Raw genomic sequence first — 23,045 nt, 5'->3', positions numbered from 1 at the left:
GTTCTGCCATATAAATTAATTCTAGTGAATATTTTGGATGTTAAATAAAAAATAACTAATTTTGAATGTTTTAACGATCAATAGAATGTGATAGATAAAATAGAACGAATGAAACGATTTGAATGAAAGTGTGTTTGCTGTTTATGCTGCCGGAAATGACGGTGCACATTGTTATTCGATAAACAGATACGAAACGCTCGTGATTCATATATTCTATCATCTGCTATTGTGTTCTATTAAGAATAAAAATGTTACAGCGTTGTTGCATGTTGCATATCGTTGCAGAGTAATTAAAAAGTATCAGTGCAACCAAGCATTTCATGGGATATTTTCCCGAGTATGATTACGGTGAAATGCTAAAGATTTGTAAAAAATGAAAATTTTTATTCGATGTTATTTGAATACTCGAGAGACATAGTCCGGACCCTAACTTAACCATTTTTCTAAACAACCTTGCATTTCAATCAAAATTTTGTCCATGATATAAAATTATTATCAGACACAACTATCGTTCAAGATTTTTTTCAATTGCAAATTATGTGTTACTGTGTTACATAGTACACATATTTGATACGGGAGAGCTAGTTTCCATTTATAATTTTTGTTTTAAAAGCGTGTTTGTTACACCCGAAAATCTATTATCATTTTCGCTTCACAGAAATGGAACACGAAGCTATGTTTGCACATCTCGTTTCTACTTGAGTCGGACAGATCTGGAATTGTCAAGGAAAGTACACTATTGATTCCTCAGGGCGTATTTTGTCCACCACCACCATACTAAAAATATGTATATGGGGCGTTTCTGTAATTTAACTGAATGCATCTATCACATGTGGGACCGGATACGTTAAATGTTGTAATAAAGACCATGGAAGACATCATTTTTGTTTGAACACGTGCTGTAATGTTATGAAAATACATTGCGTTTTGGTCCGGCAATAGCAAAGGCTGTGTCGGTATTGCTCATGACAGCTGTGGCATCTGATTAAGAACGATTGAGAAACACAAATTGTTACAAGCAAAATCCTCACAATCGAAGAGATCTTTTTGTTGAATCTAGTACTTATTTTGTGCCAATGCCATAGCCCGTGCTAGCGGGCGCGGTTTAGACGAGATTTTTATCTCGCTTTTCTGGCAGCCCGATTTGTATGACTGATAACGATTGTGGTTAATACCGAGTCAACCGAACCGTATCAAGTCAGTTCCACTTTGTAAGCAGATCAGAGCAGTGATAAAGCTCGATAGGGAATTTTGTATCCTGTGAAAAAGTTATATGTAGAGAAATAAAATACTTACCTGTTTGTACATACTCACCTGGAAGTTGCTGGAATTCGACATTCGTGCGCTGCTGCTTATCTCCCTCGCTCTTCACCGTCCTGCTGCTGCTGAAGAACCTGGAAAGAAAAACGTTTTACTTACCTGCGTCGTCTGCTGCTTCTGCTGCTACGGAGTGAGCTGTAAAAAATAACACAACGTAGGACTACATTGGCAAGCGCCAACACTATTTTTTTCAAAAATCTCTGAGAAACCAAGGAATTGCCAACGATCTTCCTGACGAAGCGCTTGATTTAGTTACTCCGAAAACTGCAGTCAATAGTGAAAATCTGTTAAACATTCTACAAATCCCACAACTTCAAGGACGAATCAACAACGATCCGGATTTGTTCGATGAATATAAACAAAGTCATCAAAGATGCTTTCTGAATCAATCGAAAAACTATTTATACACTACTGATCGACCGTATGATCATGTTCAGCGGAACATTCACATTATTCCGATGATTGTATAGAACCCCATTGAAAATTGTGTTTTCAAAAAAAAATCTTTGATGCCTCATGTTTCCATAAATAGAGTTTTTTTATGAACAGTAAGTGAATAAAACCATGATTCAATATTTCATTGAAATTTCACCTGAATTTTGCAAAACTAATTGAATAGGATTTCAGTCCTATAGCAATTATTCAACAACAACCAGCTTTCGCACTTCAATCGTCTAATGAGATAATAATCGATACTGTACCCCACCTCGAATACGGAAGACAACAACACAAATTCAATTTCAATTGAATGCCTTATAAGCACTGCACTGAATGTTTCTTGGTTCCCGAAGCAGAATTGCTCCGTTTAGATCTACTTCTATTCTTCCTACGGAAGAAAAGGTGACAGCTTCTTGTACACTTTCCACCCCTACAGCAGATGAATGTTCGAACGATTCTCAAAGCATAAACTTGTTTTTCTCCACCTTCATCCCCAGCCGATTTTCCACCAATTCACGTTTCCCCCACATGTATTTTGCAATTTTAATTTAGACAATTGAGTTTTTACATAATCCTCCTGACTTCCTCCCGCACCTTCCACTGCTGGATCGACAATTCGAAATGGCAACAAATGCATCCCATGTCTGTTGTTGTTGTTGTTGTGTTTTCCCATTCACTTCATCCTCGAACGATCATTTGCCAGCATTGTGTAGTAATGCTTTCCTGTTTTATCCTGGCGACGGCCTCCCCTTCCACGTGCGTTCGTTTCTAACGGTATGAAATGAAATTTTAATACCGCAGCTTTGTTGAAGCTAAATGGAAGAAGTTGGTTTGCCATTGTTGTGTAGATTCGGGACGGGAAAACAGTCTTGATAGCGTTTATGCAACGCGCGAAGAGAATTAGTGGAATACACCGAATGTGTTTTTGAAACAAGGTAAATACGTTAAGACAATTTTCTATTATTGTAATTGCTGGTGGGTAGAATGAATCTCTTTCATGGAAATCTTCTGAAATAATGAAATTCCTCAACGGGATACAGCATGCGTGGTGGTAGTTATTTCACACAACCAAATCAACCGTCTTACCTGAGTGTGGGAGTAGAACATCGAGAAGTTGCTCACGATGACGGGGACGGGCAGTGCGATGGTCAACACGCCAGCCAGCGCGCACAACGCGCCCACGAACATTCCCACGTACGTCTTGGGTGCCATGTCCCCATAGCCCACCGTGGTCATAGTGACAATCGCCCACCAAAGCCCAAGAGGTATGCTCTTGAACTGATTGTCCGGATTATCCTGTTGGGGGGAAAAGAACACGAAAAGTCAGCAATATCAAGCGGCTGCTGCTACTGTCTGAGAAGTTGAGCCGTACAAGACAGCTACAAACGTGAGGATAAGATTAATGGGAGCCAGGTCGGGTGTGATGGCACGCAATCGATATTAAAGCTCGGCTTTGGTTCCGACCGAGAGAGGAGAGGCGTGCCGCCTTCCGCATAGCTCCCGGCGAGCTGAACGACTGATTGATTTTGGGATTAATACATTGCGGCAATAATATTGAGGGAAAATGGGCTATAAATTAGGGAAATGTGGGAAGTGTTGTAGTCCCAAGTGGTTGTGGCTTACCTGCAATTTTTCCGCATAATAAACCAAACTGGCGAAGACCACTATCCCGAGCACTAGAAAAAACACCAACAGCGTCAACTCTCGGGCCGACGCTTTGAAGGTGTGGATTAGGATTCGCAGCCCAGGGGAGTGTCTGGTCAGCTTGAACAGCCGCAGTATCCGCACGATGGAGAATGCCTCCAGCAGACCGGTTTGTTCGCCCATCCGTTGGCAAACATCGGTGTAGAAGCTGAGAGTGGCCGCCAGATCGATGATGTTGACTGGTGACTTGATGAACTCCACTATATTTGGGGTGACCTGAAAAGTTTGAATAATGGAAATTCAATTTCTGAAATTTCTCCCCGGTTTCGTATATTTCGAAGTGATATGTTATTTTGGAAAGTGCAGATATCCATTCGAACATTGTACAGTGCTTTTCACAATGATACGACCTTTCTCGGTTATTCGTTTGCCACAACGTTCCAAATAGAATCACCCGAAACGAATGATGAATATAGATGAATTGTGACACAAATACAAGCAAAAGATCCAAATAGAACGCTTCTGTTGACACTCGCGGTGGATTCGGGATAAAGTAAGTAAGTAAGTAAGTATTTTACGACCACTTGATTCACTTATTCTATTATTGAGAGATTCTTTAATGATATCACAGTTATCATTCAGTTCATTGCTAATACGAGTAAGCAGAAAAGACTAAATGATCGAAAATAAGGACAAATTATGGCCTTCCAGAATACATAATGGGGAATAAGATAAATTGCAAGAGAAATAGAACGCACTCAGGGCCTATTTCTCTAAGGTAAGGAAAAAAAAAGTACCCTCAAATCCTCAGAAAATATTGTGTAGGGTGCTAAATAAGAAATTTTGACTATTTTTTGAACCTCTACGTGTGTCACCATGGGATCTATGGTGAAAAACGTACTTTTCAATTTATTGCGCACCATCTATATAAATAAAAATAATTTGGTGTCCGTTCCTCACCATTTAACTCATGAACGGAGCAACGGATTTGAACAGTCAGTATCAGGATTGAAGTGTATCAGCCCGCGTCTTGTGTAAATGCCAAGGAAGAAATTATATACAGGTGGGACGCGATTACATACAGACTCGATCATATGTGATTCGATTATATACAATTTTGGACTCGATTATATACAGTTTGGAAAAAATATATGTTTTAAAATTTCAAATATGACTTATTTCAAGAAGAAATTTAACCTTTCAACGTCAAGGTGTAATTTAAGTGGCTATTACATATACAGTGGGGTAAAAATTGTGATTTTTGAAGATTTTGTTTGAATTTTCACCAGGAATTGTTTATATCCATATTGCAGCCAAATTAAGATAGATAGAAGTTGGGTACAAAAGAACAAATTGAAAACAAATTGTACAAAGAACAAATTGTAGAGCGGTTAGAAAAAAAATTATCAACTTTTAAGTTTTTCACTTCAAAAATGTTATTAAAATCCACCAATTTAGATGTTCCACTACTATATCCTGTACTAAATTTTCTCATCTTTCACATGAAAGCAACAGAATCGACTTCCGTAGCGTATTTTGTAATGTAGAGCCTGTTTGAGGCAACAGAGTCCGAAAGCCAAAAAAATTAAAGTTCTATAGCTCTGTCATTGTTGAAATTCGAACATATGTGTAGAATGATTTTTTTCATCAAATATGATCGTCTATCACCTCCTGAGCGAATCTGGATAATTTTTTTTTCATGTGAGAAAGGTGTTTTCTGACTTTAAGGGTTGACTATTCAAAAATCAAATTCCTCTTTTATATTCAAAAAATGAAAAACATATGCGAAAACGAACGAATAAATTTTTTTTTCACTCGATTATATACAGGATTCGATTATATACAGTGAAAAGAAAACAGAAACTGTATATAATCGAGTCCGCGCTGTGCTGCGAATATAGATCGCGCACAGGAAAATGATTTTCGGGGAACGTGAGTGTTCGAAATTATTTGAATCAGAAAAGCAATTGTGGGCGGAACGAAGTTTGCCGGGTCAGCTAGTTCTTAATAGATTCCGATAAAAATTTGAAAAAAATACTGAAAATTATAAAAAAAACATCATCAAACATTTTAGTACTAACAAATTTTGGAATAGTGGATTTTTTTTTTTGATTTAGAGATTATATTCATATTCTTATTTAATCCTTTGCGGTCGTATAAAATTTGGACATGGGTGTTTTACTGCTCGGAATTATTTTTGCTTGAAATATACTTGATTATATGCAGTATATGTATAGCTTGTGAGATTATGAAAGATGATCAAGATTCATTTATTTTCGTATATGTTTTCACCAAACAATGTGTTTTAATGTGTTATTTTCATATAAAAATATGCTATTATTTTCCTTCGTGTGATAGCTTTCGAAACAGTCCCCAAAATGTAGTCCCGGTTTTTGCATGTATCCCAAAAATAATTAGTTGGACGTCTTCCACCTTTTATCTTTCTGTTTGAACATACAGTGACATGGGTGACAGCATGGATACTGAGTACCGTTATCTATTATTCATAGGAGCATCGTTTTGATTCGCGAACAAGTTCATTAGGCATTCAAATTCTTTCAGAAAAGTGTGGACTGATATATTGTTGCATAAAGTATAAGATTAGTATATTTCCTTACTATGGTGGCTGAGAGTAGTAAAACGACCGCAAAGGGTTGAATATGTTCCTATATGCATATACAGCCACTACATGCCAAACCGATATAGTGGTTCTCAGATTTTCGTCAAAATTGGTAGTTTTGCTCATTATCGCAAATTATTAGACCCATATATTTTTTATTTTTTGTTAGGGAGACCATTTCCATTTTAGGGTGGTCCGAAAAATTACTTTTTTTCGCATTTTTGCTAAAAATCACTTTTTTCTAAAATTCATAACTTTCGATCCACTGGACCAATTCAGATGTTCGATATATTGAATTAAAGCCTAATTGGCTGGTCTTTTTTGGAAAAATACTACAGCCTCAGAAACTTTGAATTAGGTTTTCGTTATTATTAATTGTATTTGTTTTTTATAGTTTTCATGGTCTTGGGACCAAAAACACTATATTTTTTTATATTTTTCTGGGAAGCTGAGGATTTTACACATAACATATCTCGAAACCAGGGAGGCGTTTGTTTTCGTTTTTAAGTTATGATTTTTCAAAGTTAATCAATGGTCCGAAAAATATTTTTTTTACATTTTTTCTACTACAAAAAATCATAACTTTTGATCTACTAGACCGATTCAAATATATCGAATTAAAGCCAATGAGCTAGAATTCTATGAAAAATATAACACTCTGAATTAAAATGGATTTTTCTTCCGTAATTATTTATTATATTTGCTAATTATAGCTAACATCGTTTCGGGACCAAGGGCGCCATACTTTTTCATATTTTTTTCTGAAAGCTGAGAAAATCTGAAAGCTTTCCACTTAATATATCCGAATACCAGAGAGGTGTTGTTTTTCGTTTTTAAGTTATGATTTCTCAAAGCTAACATGTTTTCAGTTTTCGTTCAATATTTCTGTGCGATTTGGCTGGATGTATGTTTATTCCAATTAATTGGCTAGTTTGCTATTTTTTCAAAAAAAAAAAAAAAAAAGGCTAGCTAGTATGCTAGTAGGCGAGACCATGAAAACTACAAACAACCAATACAATCAATAACGATATCGAACACGTTGTTTGGTCGTGCGAGATGTATCTGGTCGCCAGATCGAATTTAGAAAGCTCCCTTCGGGCTCGAGGAAGACAACCCAATGTGCTGATGAGAGATGTGTTGGCTCGGTTAGACCTTGATTACATGTCCCAAATATATGTTTTCCTTAGAGCAATTGAGCTTCGTGTGTGATTGTCCCTATATCCTTAATACCTCCTTTTCTTCCTTTGCGAGTAATTGGTCCCCTCGCTATAAACAGTATAATAAGTTGAAATGTAAATACAATATAGATATACGAATAGATTTCAGAATTGTGTTTGATCATCAACATCTTTATAATTTCCTTATATCCCATCCCTTTCCTGAAAAATATGTTACCCTTCTAAATTCGAGTCAACCGCGAGTAATCGATTTTCTACCTTACTAACCATGGCAAGAATTCGGCTCCTTAAAACTTATGTTACTGAGCCTGTAAAAATAAACAAATTAATAAAAAAAAGTGAAACCTCAAATTCTTGCAAGTGCAGCATTTTTTCTAAGAATGCTAATATAGCTAATTAGCTTTAATTTGATATGTCGACCGTCTAAATCGATTCAGTAGTTCACAAGTCATGAATTTTTGAAAAATGTCAGTTTTTGAAAAAAAAGAGGAAAAAGTCACGGTGTCACGGTCACGGTGTTTGTGATCGGACTCCTCCAAAACGGCTCGACCCATTTTGATGAAATTATACACAAAAAATTGGGTAGCCATGAGAATAGGTCGTAAACTATGTATAATACCGCTAGAGTTACCATATATTAAATACTGATTAGGGTGGAAAAAACTGAATAATTATTTTTTTATAGTTGGCCCTAAACCATACATATAAGCCCAATGTGAATCCCCATCACCTATTTCTAAACACGATTTTAGTATTTTATTTAAAAACAATATACAAATAATATAACCGTTCATTTTTCAAGGTTTTTCAAGGATTTTCATGGTTTATTTACAGATAACATTTAACAGACAGATGGCGCTATGTCCGCTTCATCGCACGTCCATTCATACATGCGCAAGAAAAAACAATAATCTGAAATCGTTAACACACACACATTACCTTGCGACACGCTATCATGAGCAATGCCGACACAGTCTTTGCTATTGTCAGGTCAAAACGCAGTTCATTGGCATGATATTACAGCGTGTCTGTTCAAACAAACAAAAAATAAGTCACGTCGGAATCGGTACCACCTGTTTCCACCTATACCTCATACACGTATTTTTAGTTTGGTTAATCCTCAAAATACGCCCTGAGGGAATCTATAGTGTAATTTCCTAAAAAAATCCAAATCTATCTACTGATCAACTCCTCACATATTAAATATGAGTTGTATGTAAAAAAATAACACATTCTCAGCAAGTAGCAAATTTGGAACAAAAAGTGTGTCAAATGATGTTATGGATAAACTTTTGGCGGAAATACGAGGAAATTTATTCAAAAAAAAGTTAAGTTAGGGTCAGGGCTTTGTCTTCTATGTGTTTCAACGTCATCGAGTGATAATTTTCATTCAAGTTTCAACAATTCAAAATTGCTCTCGGGTCTGTCAAACGATATAGAGTAAATTGCTCCACGTACAGTAATTCTTTTGTATCCGGACGCTTTTTAATCCGGACACTTTGCATTACATTCAATATAATACCACAGCCACAGCAAAAATGAGCAATTTACTCTATAGCATTACTACATACGGATGAATCATTTCGACGTTTATTTTTCGACGAGGCAAGGTTGCCTAATTTGCATAGAACGACTGAATTTGGGTCGAAGGGATTAAAGAATGCAAAAGTCAATTTAGATCACTTGAGTAAGTGATCCATTTTTCGTTATCAGTCACCATCAGAAATAACTTGATTTTTTTTGCGATTCAGCAGCGATTCGTAGATGGATGTTCAGTAGGGTGCCAATGAAAATTGTCATCTCTAATTTCAAAAAGTTACCTCATAAAAAATGTTCACCGCGTCGAAAAAACACCCTATGCCAAATATCTGCTCAATCGGACTTAAGGGAGAGTGTCGCAAAGCGGTCAAAGTTTGAGTTTTTTGAATATGGAATAATCACCCAAGGGGGTAGTAAAGGAAATCGGGGTTTTCGAATTTTTTTTTTATACCAAATGTCTTAAAATGGCATGAAACGTCGAGATCTAGTGTCATCTTGAATTTTTCTTTTGTCAAAAATCGGCACTCTGGGACTTTCTGGGATTTTTTGTTTTTCAAAAAACTAAAATTTTAACGTCTGCAACACCAGTAAATGAAGTCCGAATGAGCTAATATTTTGCATTGGGTATGTTATCGTGCAAATCAACATTTCGTAGCAAGTTCCGAATGAAAAATCGAGATAACTATTTTTATTGGCACCCTAAACCATACTTTTAGTTTCGCATACCGAAAAAAACTAAGTCCCAGAGTGGCGATTTTTGACAAAAAAAAATTTCGAGATGACACTAGATCTCAACGTTTCATGCAGTTTTAAGACATTTGGTATGAAAAACCGCTTTGCGCCACTCTTCCTCAAGTCCGATTGAGCTGAAATTTGGCATAGGGTGTTTTTTCGAGGTGGTATACATTTTGTATAGGGTATTTTAGGGTCGATTTTTTTCCCATACATTCATTGGCACCCTAATGTTCAGCCTATGATGATTTTGTTTGCTTCGTATTGCACCTATACACCGAGCTCAAATTTGTATTCAGCCCTATTGAAGAGGGTTCCAAACAATTTATTGTGGAATGTTTAGCTTCTAGACAATTGAAATTGTGCTTACATTATGGTCACATATAACGATTTCTATTATCTTCTCCTCAATTATCAAAGACCGACCATAGTTCATACTTGACATCAACATTGTCGAAACGGAATCGACGAACTCCAAATTACGCGTAATTAACTTTTACTGTACTGCCCATGATTGCATAGGAGACGTAATCGACAACACCATTAGTGTTGGGAAAACGCATTTTTGTTGTTTTTTGGCCTTTAAATTTCCGATGAAATTATCTGTCCAGTTGAAGGATATTATAGGCAAAAAGAGGGCCTAGGTGATTTTGCGGATTATAACATTTCTTTTTCTATTTGGAAAACGCTTGCGTCTATTTATGCGGACAATCAATCGTTTCAATGAACATTTGTCCGCATAGCTAGACGTAATCATTAGGTTGTTCTGTTTGTAGCGTTAGTATTTACAATTCCGATAATAGTCAAAACGTCTCCGTCGGTAGTTTCAGTTGTTATAGTATAAAATCAAAAAGGTTTGGAAGAAATTTAGTGAAATGTCTGGAAAAGGTGCTCTTGATTTGTTGCGAGTCTATGATAGTTTTTTTTTTCCTGAAGAATGCTCTGGGATATGATAAGAACAGCAGGTTTGTGTTTTTTCAATTAATTGAATTTGTAAAAGCAATCTGCAATGTTGATAATTTTAGCAATATGATTTACCGATATCACGATCAATCGCATAAAGATGATGGAGTGACTTACTCCAATGGTACCAATAAATGCTGAGTATGTGGAATAATTCAATGTTGAATCCGAGGAGTTATAATGCTAAGAACCAATATTATTTTAATTTTACTACTGATCTGATTGTTTCTTTATCTACTTGAAGATTCAAATGCAGAAATTTAGGTAATTACAACATTAAAAAACACAATTGCTTCTCTTTGTTCATCGTGTGCAGAAAATAATAATTATATGAGCAGCGTTTCAATGGTTTCTTATATTCATCTATTAGGAAAGACTAAGTGATAATACACTATCGTGACAGACATGTTTGGATTCTACAAAGAATGTGATTAAAATTTAGATTTAGCTTATAGCACATTATACTGATAATTGTTGATTCTCGAATGATGTTTGAAAGCTGTATGGAGCTACGTCTGTTATGCGGACAAACAGTGATTTTTCGGAAACGTTTTTTCAAAATTTCACAAATGTTTCCGAACAAAAAATGTTTGTTTGCATGTTGAACAAACGTATTACATTGTGTAGAATGCGAAACAGCGAAAAAGTCGATTTTGTTCATTTTGTCGTTTACGTCTCCTATACTAACATGGGCAGTGTACCAGGACCTCAAACATTGTTCACATCTGCGCTTCCGCCTTTATCGTAGAAAATCGTATGATGTATTCGACGAGCCATTTTTGACTACTCACGGTAGCATTTGGCATAAATAAAATGACGGTTCACCATTAAAACGAATTCATCATAGTTCACAACATATGGAAAACGTCACATAGTATCAGATCAGACGAATGTGGATTTTGTTTTGATTGTATTCGTGTTATTTTTGACATGGAACTCACATTCAACTTAACACATTGCGGACCGCTCACGAGTTTTCTCGTACAAGTTTTTTTTCTCGTTTTCATGTATAAATCACACGATTTCCAAATAGTAAACGATGTCAAAGTAAAATTGAGTAAAACATTCCTACAAGAATTTTTGGCTTTTTGCGGTTTCCGACTTTTGAATATTAATATTGTATTTTCAGTTCCGTTTTAAAACATATACAAATTAACTTTGCTCTATGATTTATCATCAAAAGATGAAAGTGGATTCACGTATAATCAGTTTTTCAAAAACTCACAAGAACTTTGCAAAAATCGGCAGGCATAGGGTGACTTGACAACGCGCTCTGTACGAAAAAAAAACAGTCTCAACAAAATGTTGTCACGTCACCCAATCAATTAATTGTATCAAATAAAAATTTCACTTAGTGGAGGCGATCTGACGTAGTGGTAACATCCGTACCTCTCACGCTAAAGATCACGAGTTCAGTACTCACTCCCAACATTCTTCCAAAACTGGAAGAAAAGAAAGCAGCCAAAAGTGTCGAAAGTCACTAAATACAAACAAAAAGAATATCACCGTATTGTAGTAAGCTATATACTATTGTTACTGTTTTCTGAATACTTCCCCTTCCTCTTCCAAAAGTCCATCCTATAGGGGAAGGTGGTCCTAACACAACCGATGGTCCGGAACCTACCTCCCTTTGTATCTCAGGAACGGTGACTTTTTTCTGGCTCTCTCTTCATTCTAGCGTTTTAGCGCTATTTTGCGTTTTCATTGCTTCAAAAACAGAGAAGAAATATGTTTGGCATGTATGGAAAATGATTTCAATGTTCTTTCATATTGTGAAAGATTACAAAACTAGACAATTTTAAATGCTTATGTTATGTTCATCAAAATAAGCTATATAGATTGAATCTACCTACTACCTGTAGTACACGACATGCCGTCATTTGGGAAAAGTCGAGGTGGTTCTAAACTGATCGTGATTATTTAACACGTTCACTCTAGCGCTGGCCATCAATGACATGCCTGGTTCATCGAGTGGCGCTCACTACCGAGGGGAACGCATTTGATTTTGCTACCAGAAACTTTCGATAAACATTCACATTCACGCTAACACGCAATGATCCTCATATTCGACGATCCGAATATCATGACCAAAATGAAGATGCAAATGAAAAATGAACTTCATGGCAAGCTGACGTTGATGTTCAGTCCACTGGTGTTCATTGATAGTGTTGTTTCATGTTTATCGACTCTCGCTTGAGCAGTAAGTTATCAATACAAGGCAGGCTGAAATTCGCCGTATTTGAATGTCGTGAACGTGAATATTTTCGGCACTGCTGCTCACTATCAAACTTTATTCTCTTTTTTCATTCTTTTTCGTGTACTCTTGGATATTGCCGATCGTATTGTGGGTTTCCATCCGGTCTTTTAGTTTTTAACGAACCGTAAGTCACCATCCTCGATTCCAGCATGGCATCAGAATACGATATTCGATTTCCGCTGGTAAGACACCCAATAGCCATATGGTATAGGTTTTTCATATTTTTTGTCATACCATACTATTATCAACAAACCGGAAGTCGAAATAAGTTAATATTCTATATTCTGGAATTGAAGTTCAATTATTGTTGACAAAAAATAGAAGAAATATTATTTGTATGCTTGATTATTTATCAATAATGTTCAACAGTCCGAAACAGCAAAAAGCCCGGTGTTGTCAATGTTTTTGACTGACAACAAGCCAATCCAACTATAAAATGCATGTGGGCCGATCTTAACCAAATTTTGTGGGTTGTTGACATTCATTGTTTGCAAAGAGAAACCCAAGTATCTCCATTTCCTGCCATTTTCTATGATGATGACCGCTGATGATGATTTTGTTTATTGTTTTGTAGGTTGTTAAAAAAAACCAGCGTTGTCTACGAAAGATTGAACCTTGAACGCGTTTGGGGTTCCTGGACTAACCATTGTAGGGGTATGCGGTGAGCCATCACCGTCATCATCATCATCAACATTTCACAGCGTGTTTTCTATCATCTGACCGGAGCTTATCGGCACAACTAACATAAGGGAATAAATAAAGGTTCTTGTGGACGATTGAGCTTCAAACTAAAGGATGCTACGATGAAAGAGGCTACAAGATATTTACATGTGGTTAAATGTGAACTAGTCCGGATGATTTATTGCCCTTTCTTGTTTTGGGGGCCTAATCTCTTGATTTTTCGTACTTCCTGTATTGACACGAGATTAATGAGAGGATTTTTTTGTGTAGCTATCAATACGGATTAAGATTTGTTCTATTCAAATACGTACAATGATTAATTAGAATTGAAATGAAATGGTTCTTGTAAAACTAATTTAATTTAATACAGGGCGGACTCGATTATATAGAGTTTCTGATTCCTTTTTACTGTATATAATTGAATCATGTATAATCGAGTTGAGAAAATTTTATCCAGGTTCTCTTAGGAGGTGATAGACGATAATATTTGATGAAAAAAATCCTTCCACGCATATGTTCGAATTTCAACAATGACAGAGTTATAGGACTTTTTTTTTGTTTCGGACTCTCTGGCCTCAAACTAGCTCTACATCAAAATGTACGCTAAGGAAGACGATTCTGATGCTTTCATTTAAAATATGAGAAAATTTAGTACAGGTTATAGTAGTGGAACAACTCAATTAGTGGGTTTTAATAACATTTTGGAAGTGAAAAACTTAAAACTTAAATAATTTTTAAAGTGTTATTATTAATTTTATCCTCAAAATTTATATAAAAAACTAGATTGTTTCTATCAATTAAATTGAAGCTTCCTAACCGCTCTACAATTTGTTCTGTGACACCTAACTTTTATTCTTCTTAATTTGGCTGGAATATCGATATAAACAATTCCTGGTGAAAATTCAAGTAATATCTTCAAAAATCACGATTTTTACCCTACTGTACATGTTACAGCCACTTAAAATTCAACTTAACGTTGAAAGCTTACATTTCTCCTTGAAATAAGTTGTATTTGAAATATATAAAAAAAGAATTTTCAAACTGGATATAATCGAGTCCAAAATTGTATATAATCGAATCACATATAATCGAGTCTGTATATAATCGCGTCCGACCTGTATATGCATTTGAACCATTCGGTGGTTGGTCTTAGGCAAAAGGAGTATATTTCAGCATGTCCGATAAATGGATCATTACCTATAAATAAGCTCTTCATGATTCATTAGTCATTACCTTTGATGATAATTTTCTTATGATGAAATATTCTCCAACAACGTAACAATTCAACGAAAATGCCCTGAATCGAAATGTGCTTAATTTGATAAAATGTGGTAAGTGTAACTAAGCTTATGGTCTGTTGGCTTCGTCTTTCGTCCCACTGAACCACTTGTTCAGTATAATGAAAAAAATCAACGTGTAATATATAATCTGTTCCGAATGCGACAAATTAATCGATAACTGGCATGACATTCTAAATTGACTACTGTCAGCCGTAACATCGTTTCTAAATCTCAGCCTCAATCGTGAGAATCCCATGTGGTTTCCAGTGAATGGAACCTAACGAATACTCATGAAATGTACACTTGAAGAGATGCTGTCCTCCAACCAAACACGCATAAACTTCAGTTGACCAGCATTGACAACAAGTCCTCTTCGGGACAAGGACATCATCTGAACCATTACACCCCATTATTGCACCACAAATACGAGAAGAATCATTGCTTGGGTGCGACAAGGCTCCCCTGGTTATGTGCTGACGGAGACACACGAAGCACTTGGTGTGAAAACATGCCACTTTACCCTTGTCAACCGTCGGAAGCAAAACACTGCTGACGGTGCAAATTGAACCGAGTGTAATCACCAGCTCGTACCCTTGTAGCTTGCCACACAAATCTAACAGCCTCCTCCGGATGCTGTCCTGGTGGTCAGCATGAATCTCGAAGCTGTAGGGCTATAAATTTAAATACACAATTTTTACAAACCAAACGGCACGAACGAACGGTCTCCCATTTCTAGCCGAATCCACAACGAATCGGCACTCACGTACAGCGATGACGTATTATCATAGCCGAAAGTGAAAAATCCTTGCCGCCGCCAGGATCAGATTCATGAAATAAATTACCAAGTACTCATTGAAATAGATGATTCGACCGTGTACCCACCCAGCAGCCGGGATGGACGTTTGCTGTGAGCGCTCTCCCATCGAACCAGGACCAACTTTCGAGGATTAATGCGCCGAACGTGCCACTCGCCAGTGCTCCGGAAATATTACTCCGGGGAGTATCGTCTACCGCATAAAGCCTCGCTTTTACACCGGCCCACCAAGAACACACGTTCCGAGGCTTCAAGGTCGACACCGACGGAATGGCTCGCTCGGCTGCTAAAATATCTGTATGTAAGTGGGAAGATACGGGAAATATCGATAAAGTGTCCAAACACTTGTACACTTTGGTGATAAAATAGGATCCTGACGGGATCAACTCGATTTCAATCATTATGGAAGCGTAGGAAGAAACGTTTGTTGCGTCAGGGCGCCGTCCCCCCGGGCCTGGGGAGTCGTAATGTTTTATATGCGTCGTTTATTTCAATGACTTGCGAATGATTTATGGCCGTTTTACAGCACTTTTAGCTGATCCTAGACACATACGAACGGAGTTGAATCGTTTGCATTGGTGGGTTTATTTGTACGAGCATTGAGCTAATATTAACACTTCATTGTAATTTTACAATGTATTTGGTTTCATTAAGGGTGAATAATTATGCAGAAACTGCTGTTTCATACTTGAATTCCGGTTCCATGTTGTGGAAGACTTCTTTTTTGAAAGAGAAAGAGGTCATTCGGATATTAATTCCGAAAAACCACACACCATTTAGGGAGAAAATTGCAAAATGCGACACTTTATATTCGCATGATCTTATGACATATCGTCTCTTTTTTCATTCAATTTCCATATGTTCCACATCCAAGAAAAAAGTCAAGAAATTCGTTTGCGAAGAACAAGTATCAAGCGGGCAAAAGAAGAAAGTTGTTCACAAAAACTGCGACATGTTCTCAGATGGCAAACGAATTGGAAAATTGAACAGTTCGCTCGCTGTGGCACTTTCCCATTTCCGCTCCCCATGCATCGGAAGTGAGCGCATGCGACGAAGAACAGAAAACGCGTTATGCACATAGTTATGTATAAGGGGGGATGAACAATGTGGTTATGAATTATTCCTCGAGTGAGAAAATACTCGGTATCATCACACGACTTCGAATGTTGCTCTGCTTGCGCTGTACAATGCAAAGACACAGCATCCAAAGGCGTCGTGAGGTGGTCGCAAATAATGTCTCGGTTTGAAGCACTCGCCCCGAGCACTAATCTAAACTCTAGCTGATGCTGTTTTCGCAGCTGCCATATATATATTTGTGCACTTACCACAAGCCTAACCGTCAGCTCGATGATGAACCAAACGTTACAGACCAGTTCCACGTAGAAAAACGCTTCGTGCGGTTGACCGTAAGTCTCCTGCCAATTATCGACGATGTTTGCCCCCTTGCCGGACTGCATCCGATAAGCGGAGGATATGAAACGGCCCGGGCGCTGGTACAAACCACTGGTGGCGCCATTGCTGTCATCACTGGAACCGGTCGGACTATCCGGTCGGGTGCTGGGCTCGGATTGGGTGACCGCGAGCGGTGGTATCCGCTCCGTTGGTGGGTCCGTTCCACTACCACCAGTACCACCGCCAATACCGCCAACACCACCACCACAACTGATGCTACTGTCGAGCAGACCAACAGGCAGGAAGCCCCCGATGCCTGTGGTATTCGCTAGGATTGCGCTAGCGTTGGTCGAGATGTTTAGGATGGCCGGGATTTCCACGCGGAGTCCCGGGTGTGTCTTAAGACAGAACGATATCACAGAAATGCAGATGAAGAAGACCGATATTCCGGCGACGATCTGTGGAGAAGAGGTGTGAAAATATTTATTTCATTTGACGAGATTTGAAACATGTGATTGATAATAACAGTTTTCTCAATAAATGACCCATTTGGACGGTTCTCAGGAGAGTAAATGGAATGTTCAAACATCATCATCGTATAGCTACTCTTCTCTAGTTCATGATTCAAGCGATTCGGAATGAAACGTAACGCTGCCATGAAAGTCTTACCTGTTGCATTTGATAATTTTAGTGTGGGTGAAGTATTAGGTTTAGGGGAAATGGGGTTAAGACAGACATGTTAGAAGAATATCAATTGTATCTTTGGATCTCATGTTTTCCAAAACTTAAAAGCAGTTTCTTACAGTTTCTTACAGTTTCTTACTGGTTTTCGAAATAATTGGCCGAACTATATATCTATATATATAAAAATGGATTTCTGTCTGTCTGTCTGTCTGCCTGATTCTTATGGACTCGAGAACTACTGAACCGATCGACATGAAAATTGGTATGTAGGGGGTTTTGGGGCCGGGGAAGGTTTTCATGATAGTTTGAGACCCCTCCCCCTCTCTAAGGGGGGGCTGCCATACAAATGAAATACAAATTTATGCATTACTGGAGAATTAATCGAACAAAAGAAATGAAATTTGCCATTTGGAGGTTTTAGGGTGCAATAAATGAATCAATGGTGGTTAGATACTCCTCCCCCCTCTCTCAAGGGGAAAGGGATGGGGGGGGGCATTTATGTCTGATGTGATTGTTGGAGCCGAGCGATGCATTCTCAGTCACGTTCACAGTACATATTGATCCGTAACATTTTCGCAAGGGCAGTATGTGATGGCCGCCAAAAATGTCGACCGTTTACAACACTCCCGACGAGTTCCTCTTCCGACATTATCAACCCTTCGAAGCGAATATGCTTTCACACTTCGTGTCAAGCAAAACCATTAAGGAAGACTATTGACTACTCGCTGGTTGGAGTGAGATTGTGTAATAGAAATCGTAAATGGCGGAATTTATCCAGCATTTTTTTTGCTTAAGACACGAACAGTGAATAAAGTAAAAATAAGTTAACAATTTGACGTTTAACATGGGTATGTTATTTCGATTCTACTAACCACTCGTTTTCCCCCACAACGCAACGAGCAATCTTTTTGCCTACACTTCGGCGTCAGTTCAGAATTCGATTACATACGTATTATGAAATATTCTCAATTTGTCTTAATAGGCATTTATCAGTTGGCAGAATCAATGGAGGGATGATCTAGGAATGATCTTGAAGATGATACTGGATGGTTTCACTCTATTCTCCCCAAATATTTGACGAGAGTTTGGCCCAAAAGGTTAAACGTTGACAAATGTTTTATTAGTTTGAAGTTTAGGTTGTTGTGCAACCAATTTGTGCTCAATTCACGTTTTATCGTGTACGTCTTGCTACTAACAATTCATGTAATTGTGGATATCATTATATCGAGCATGTTGTTTGGTTATGTAAAAATGCAATTAGTTAATTCAAAATAAAAATTAAGAAAGGATATATTTCAGGGCTCCATTTGATGAATCCAAAGAGAAAAAAAGTTGATGGGTCTGGGCGTAGGGCCACGGACGGAATCTTGACATAGGACTGTGATTGTATGTAGTATTTTCATTTGAATTGAGTTTTTTCATTGTCCAAAATCTGTAACTTTTCTTCTCATTTAATCCATTAACCGGTAAGATGAGATAACGTGGTAGAATCTGGAACCACATTCTGTTCAAAAATGTACACAAAAATACCATGAAAGCCGCCACTATCTTTTCTTCAATTATGCAGAAGAAGTCAGACAGTATTCTATCATTTATCATTTTTAAACACAAGCCTAAATAGTTGAGATCTACATAAGTATAAGCCTAAGTCAATTAAATTTATGACTACAGAAATATATGATAGATAAAAATAGCATTTTCTCCTTCGTCGTCATGTTGTGCGGAACATTATTTGTAATAACTTATTAGCCAAGTGCTCTCTTGGGAAGTTCGTGTAGCTGCTGTAGTGAATTGATCTCATTTGGGTGCTAAGTTCTTCTTATGTATAGGAAAGGAAAAAGAGAATGGACAAGTGCATTCGAGGAAGTGAAGCGGGCTTCTGAGGACGACATATATGGGGAACATAATATTAGGACCGCGACTACTCAAGTTATCATAATCTGAAATGCGTGAGTATACCCTTTCTATCTTTCAAATCAACAGCCAGTTAAATTCATTAATTGCATTTTTACATAACCAAACAACGTGCTCGATATTATGACATCCTGGACCACATTTACATAAATTGTTTGTAGCAAGACCTATACGATAAAACGTGATTTCAGCACGAATTGATTGACAATATAATAAATGCATATTATCGGTAAATGGAGAATAATTCATTATACGCACACATTGTGAGCTAACGCCCAAATTTAGGCAAAAAAATGCTCGTTGCGTCGGAGAGGAAAGCGAATAGTTAGTGCAATCGGAAGAAAACATAACCGTTTAAATCGTCAAATTGTTAACTTTTCGTCACTATATTCACTGTTCATGTTTTAAACAAAAAAATTGTGGATAAATTTCCTGTCTAATGGTATATAACACAACATATGTCGCAATAACGATTTTGCGTAATATGCGTTTGAAAACTCTTAATGAATCGTTACATTTTTCGTAGAGTGACCCCCTTATATAGAAATCAAAGACATAGTCCTATGTCAAAATACAGATTTTGAACAACGAAAAAACTCAAATCAATTAGAGATGAACCAGTCTTTGGCTGAAAATCTCTTTAATAAAGAAAGGAAAAAAAAACTCAAATCAAATACAATTACTACACACAATCATAGTCCTATGTCGAAATCCCGTCCGTGCCCCTAGGCCCAGACCCATCAACTTTTATTTAATGATAGATTTCTCATGCGACACAAATAGAAAAACGTGCTTCGAGTTGGCACTTATCTCTAAATCACATAACAAGAGTTTGATTACCAATGAATAATAAACAAACTTAATATCAATAACGAACGCCGATCGAACAGCAGTCATTATGTTTAACTTTTAAGGCCTTATGCAATAGTATTCTAATGTGTTTCGATGGATTGTCGTGATCCCTTTTGCAATATTTCAAGTGTGTCGTCAAACTTAATTTATTTTTTACCAAAATTTCACTGCTTAGAATATTAATGAGTGTAATCTAACCACCACTAGCCAAATTTGAAACTAGATTTGATTAACCATCGACAAACAAAAAAATTAATAAACCGATGAAAATTTGAATTAAAACCTGATTTCATGTTATTTTTTGACGTACCACTACGTCTTTCATTAGGGGTGCCAAATCAGAAAACAGGTCACGTTTTTATGAAATAAAGTTAACGCTAATAACTATTTTTGCCGCGAACGGATTTTGGCGATTTACATACAAAACAAATCGGAGATTCCCTAAGATTTGTTTGATATGCTATACATTACAATCCCATGGTGTGTAAATAGTTAAAATTCATGAAAACTTTAAGCGTTTCCATTTTCTTATACAGGGTTTTCCAACTTTAAATTCCGAAAGTAAATTGAAATAAAACACACTTAGAATTCGAATTTCGATGAAACTTTTATTTCAAATTAAAGTTTGGTTTATGCCATTATGTGTGAAATACAGCATCATTCAAATGTCCACCTAGTCCACCTTCCTCGCACACCTTGATCCGGAACAGGTAATTTTCGATGACTTTTCGGCACATATGGGGCGGTATCTCGGTCATAACTTCACGAATGTTGTCTTTCAAATGTTCAAGAGTTTGCGGAGAGTTGGCATAGACACGGTCTTTCGAATAACCCCACAAAAAAAGTCTAGCGGGTTCAAATCGCATGATCTGGACGGCCAATTGGCATCACCAAAACGCGAAATTATGCGTCCCTCAAATTTCGTTCGCAATATGGCCATTTTCGGTCGTGTTGTGTGGTACGTGGCGCCGTCCTGCTGAAACCACATGTCATCCGTATCCATATCTTCAATTTGTGGCAAAAGAAAAGCGGTTAACATGCGGCCATAGCGCCGTCCTCATTTTCAAAGAAATACGGCCCGATGACTCCACCAGACCATAATGCGCACCAAACAGTGACTTTTGGCGGATGCAATGGCCTCTCAACAATCACGTGTGGATTTTTTGAGCCCCATATACGGAAATTTTGGGTGTTCACATAGCCACCGAGCTCGAAATGTGTCTCATCGCTGAAGAAAATTTGATGCGAAAATTCAGCATTTTGCTGCTGTTGTTCGTTCACCCAATCGACGTATGCCCGACACATTTCATGGTCACCACGCTCTAATTTTTGTACCAGTTGGACTTTATATGGATGTAGGTGCAAGTCCAAATGCAAAATTCGCCACAATGATGTGTTTGACAAGCCCAATTGCTGAGCACGCCGTGGAATCGAAACATTCGGGTCATCCTCCACACTGGCAGCAACAGCAGCAATATTTTCGGCCGAACGCACATTACGATGATACACAGGTTTCACAATAACCACTACGGATCCAGTTTGTTCGAATTTACGCACCACATTAGCGATTGTGTGCTCTGTAGGCCGTCCATGACGACCAAAATCCTTCCGTAATGCTCGAAAAACATTTGCCGGTTTTTCATCATTTTTTCAGTATAATTTAACAAAATTAACACGTTGTGCGATGCTAAAACGATCCATATTGTAAAATGACAGACATTCAACTAACGATATGACGCTTTGGTTGACAGCTATGTCAAACGGTTGTCAGCGCAGGGCTGTATACTTTCGGAAGCCCGAAATGGAAAAACCCTGTACATTTATTCTGTCCATTTGTGTGCTTTCCCGAACAGAGCTGTCAATAACTGGCAACTTATCGACGAGAAACGAAGGAGAAATCGTAAGATTTAAAGTCTACGTGAATAAAGGAAATGAAGAAGAATGAAGGGGAATATTTGCCTAGAGTATAAACAGTGAATCTCGCTGAGGCAAACTTTCGTTCTTCGTGAGGACACCGACTGCTCAACATCGTTGCTGGGCGAGCTGGACGGTGAGGGATCGAATGCCTTTCTCAGGATAATTAGGGTGGAGGAATACTACGAGGAAAAACTAAAGTTTCCCAAGGGCCTTTTTGAAGGTTAAAGACGAATTAACTGAAGAAGTTTAAAGTCTCACATGTCTTGGTTTCGGATTGAGCTGTGGACGCGACCAAATTACTGACTCGTTGATGTCTCTAGCATTGCAATCATTACATCAAACTGACGCCATTGCATTGAGGTTGTGAGCTACACAATTGTATGGGGAATCATCAAGCTAAGCTATCGTCAGCTCACCAAGAAAATAAATGTTCTGGAATGTTGTCTGTGATTTGGTTTCGCATGACGGTAGCAAAACTCGCTCCACAAAAGATGACAGCTAAGCTGACCTAGACCGGCAATATTAACAAAAAGGGCAAAAAGTCATGAAGGGAAGATAGCGGGAGGGAAATATTTGCGCTAGGGTATGAATCTCTGCTGAGGCAAATATTCAGCCTTTTTCCAAGCAGTTGACATTGTTTGTTTTCCGTCATCATAAAGATTTCGTTGGTGCCTTTAACATTGCATCAATGTATTGAACTGAAGCTATGGTGAAGTAGGAGTCAAACAAAAAATTTCAAAATAAAATATTTCAGAACGACCAAACTGGTAGAATGTTTATTTCTAAAATTTCGTAGCATTATGAAATAATATTCGCAGTT

At 37.6% G+C, this 23,045-nt stretch overlaps 1 protein-coding gene across 1 annotated transcript in view; it reads right to left on the bottom strand.

The window, feature by feature from the left end:
- Positions 1-23,045, bottom strand: part of LOC129775504 (potassium voltage-gated channel protein Shaw-like) — a 245,201-nt gene that overhangs the window by 47,652 nt on the left and 174,504 nt on the right. Inside the window, exons 6-8 of the mRNA XM_055780316.1 lie at positions 16,792-17,316; positions 3,382-3,678; positions 2,845-3,054 (exon numbers count right to left, since the gene is read on the bottom strand). Of these exons, the coding sequence (XP_055636291.1) occupies positions 2,845-3,054; positions 3,382-3,678; positions 16,792-17,316 (1,032 nt within the window). The remainder of the gene's footprint in view (positions 1-2,844; positions 3,055-3,381; positions 3,679-16,791; positions 17,317-23,045) is intronic.

Source organism: Toxorhynchites rutilus, chromosome 3 (assembly GCF_029784135.1).
Source record: "Toxorhynchites rutilus septentrionalis strain SRP chromosome 3, ASM2978413v1, whole genome shotgun sequence".
Taxonomy (NCBI): Eukaryota; Metazoa; Arthropoda; class Insecta; order Diptera; family Culicidae; genus Toxorhynchites; species Toxorhynchites rutilus.
This window is presented reverse-complemented; position numbering and strand designations above follow the sequence as displayed.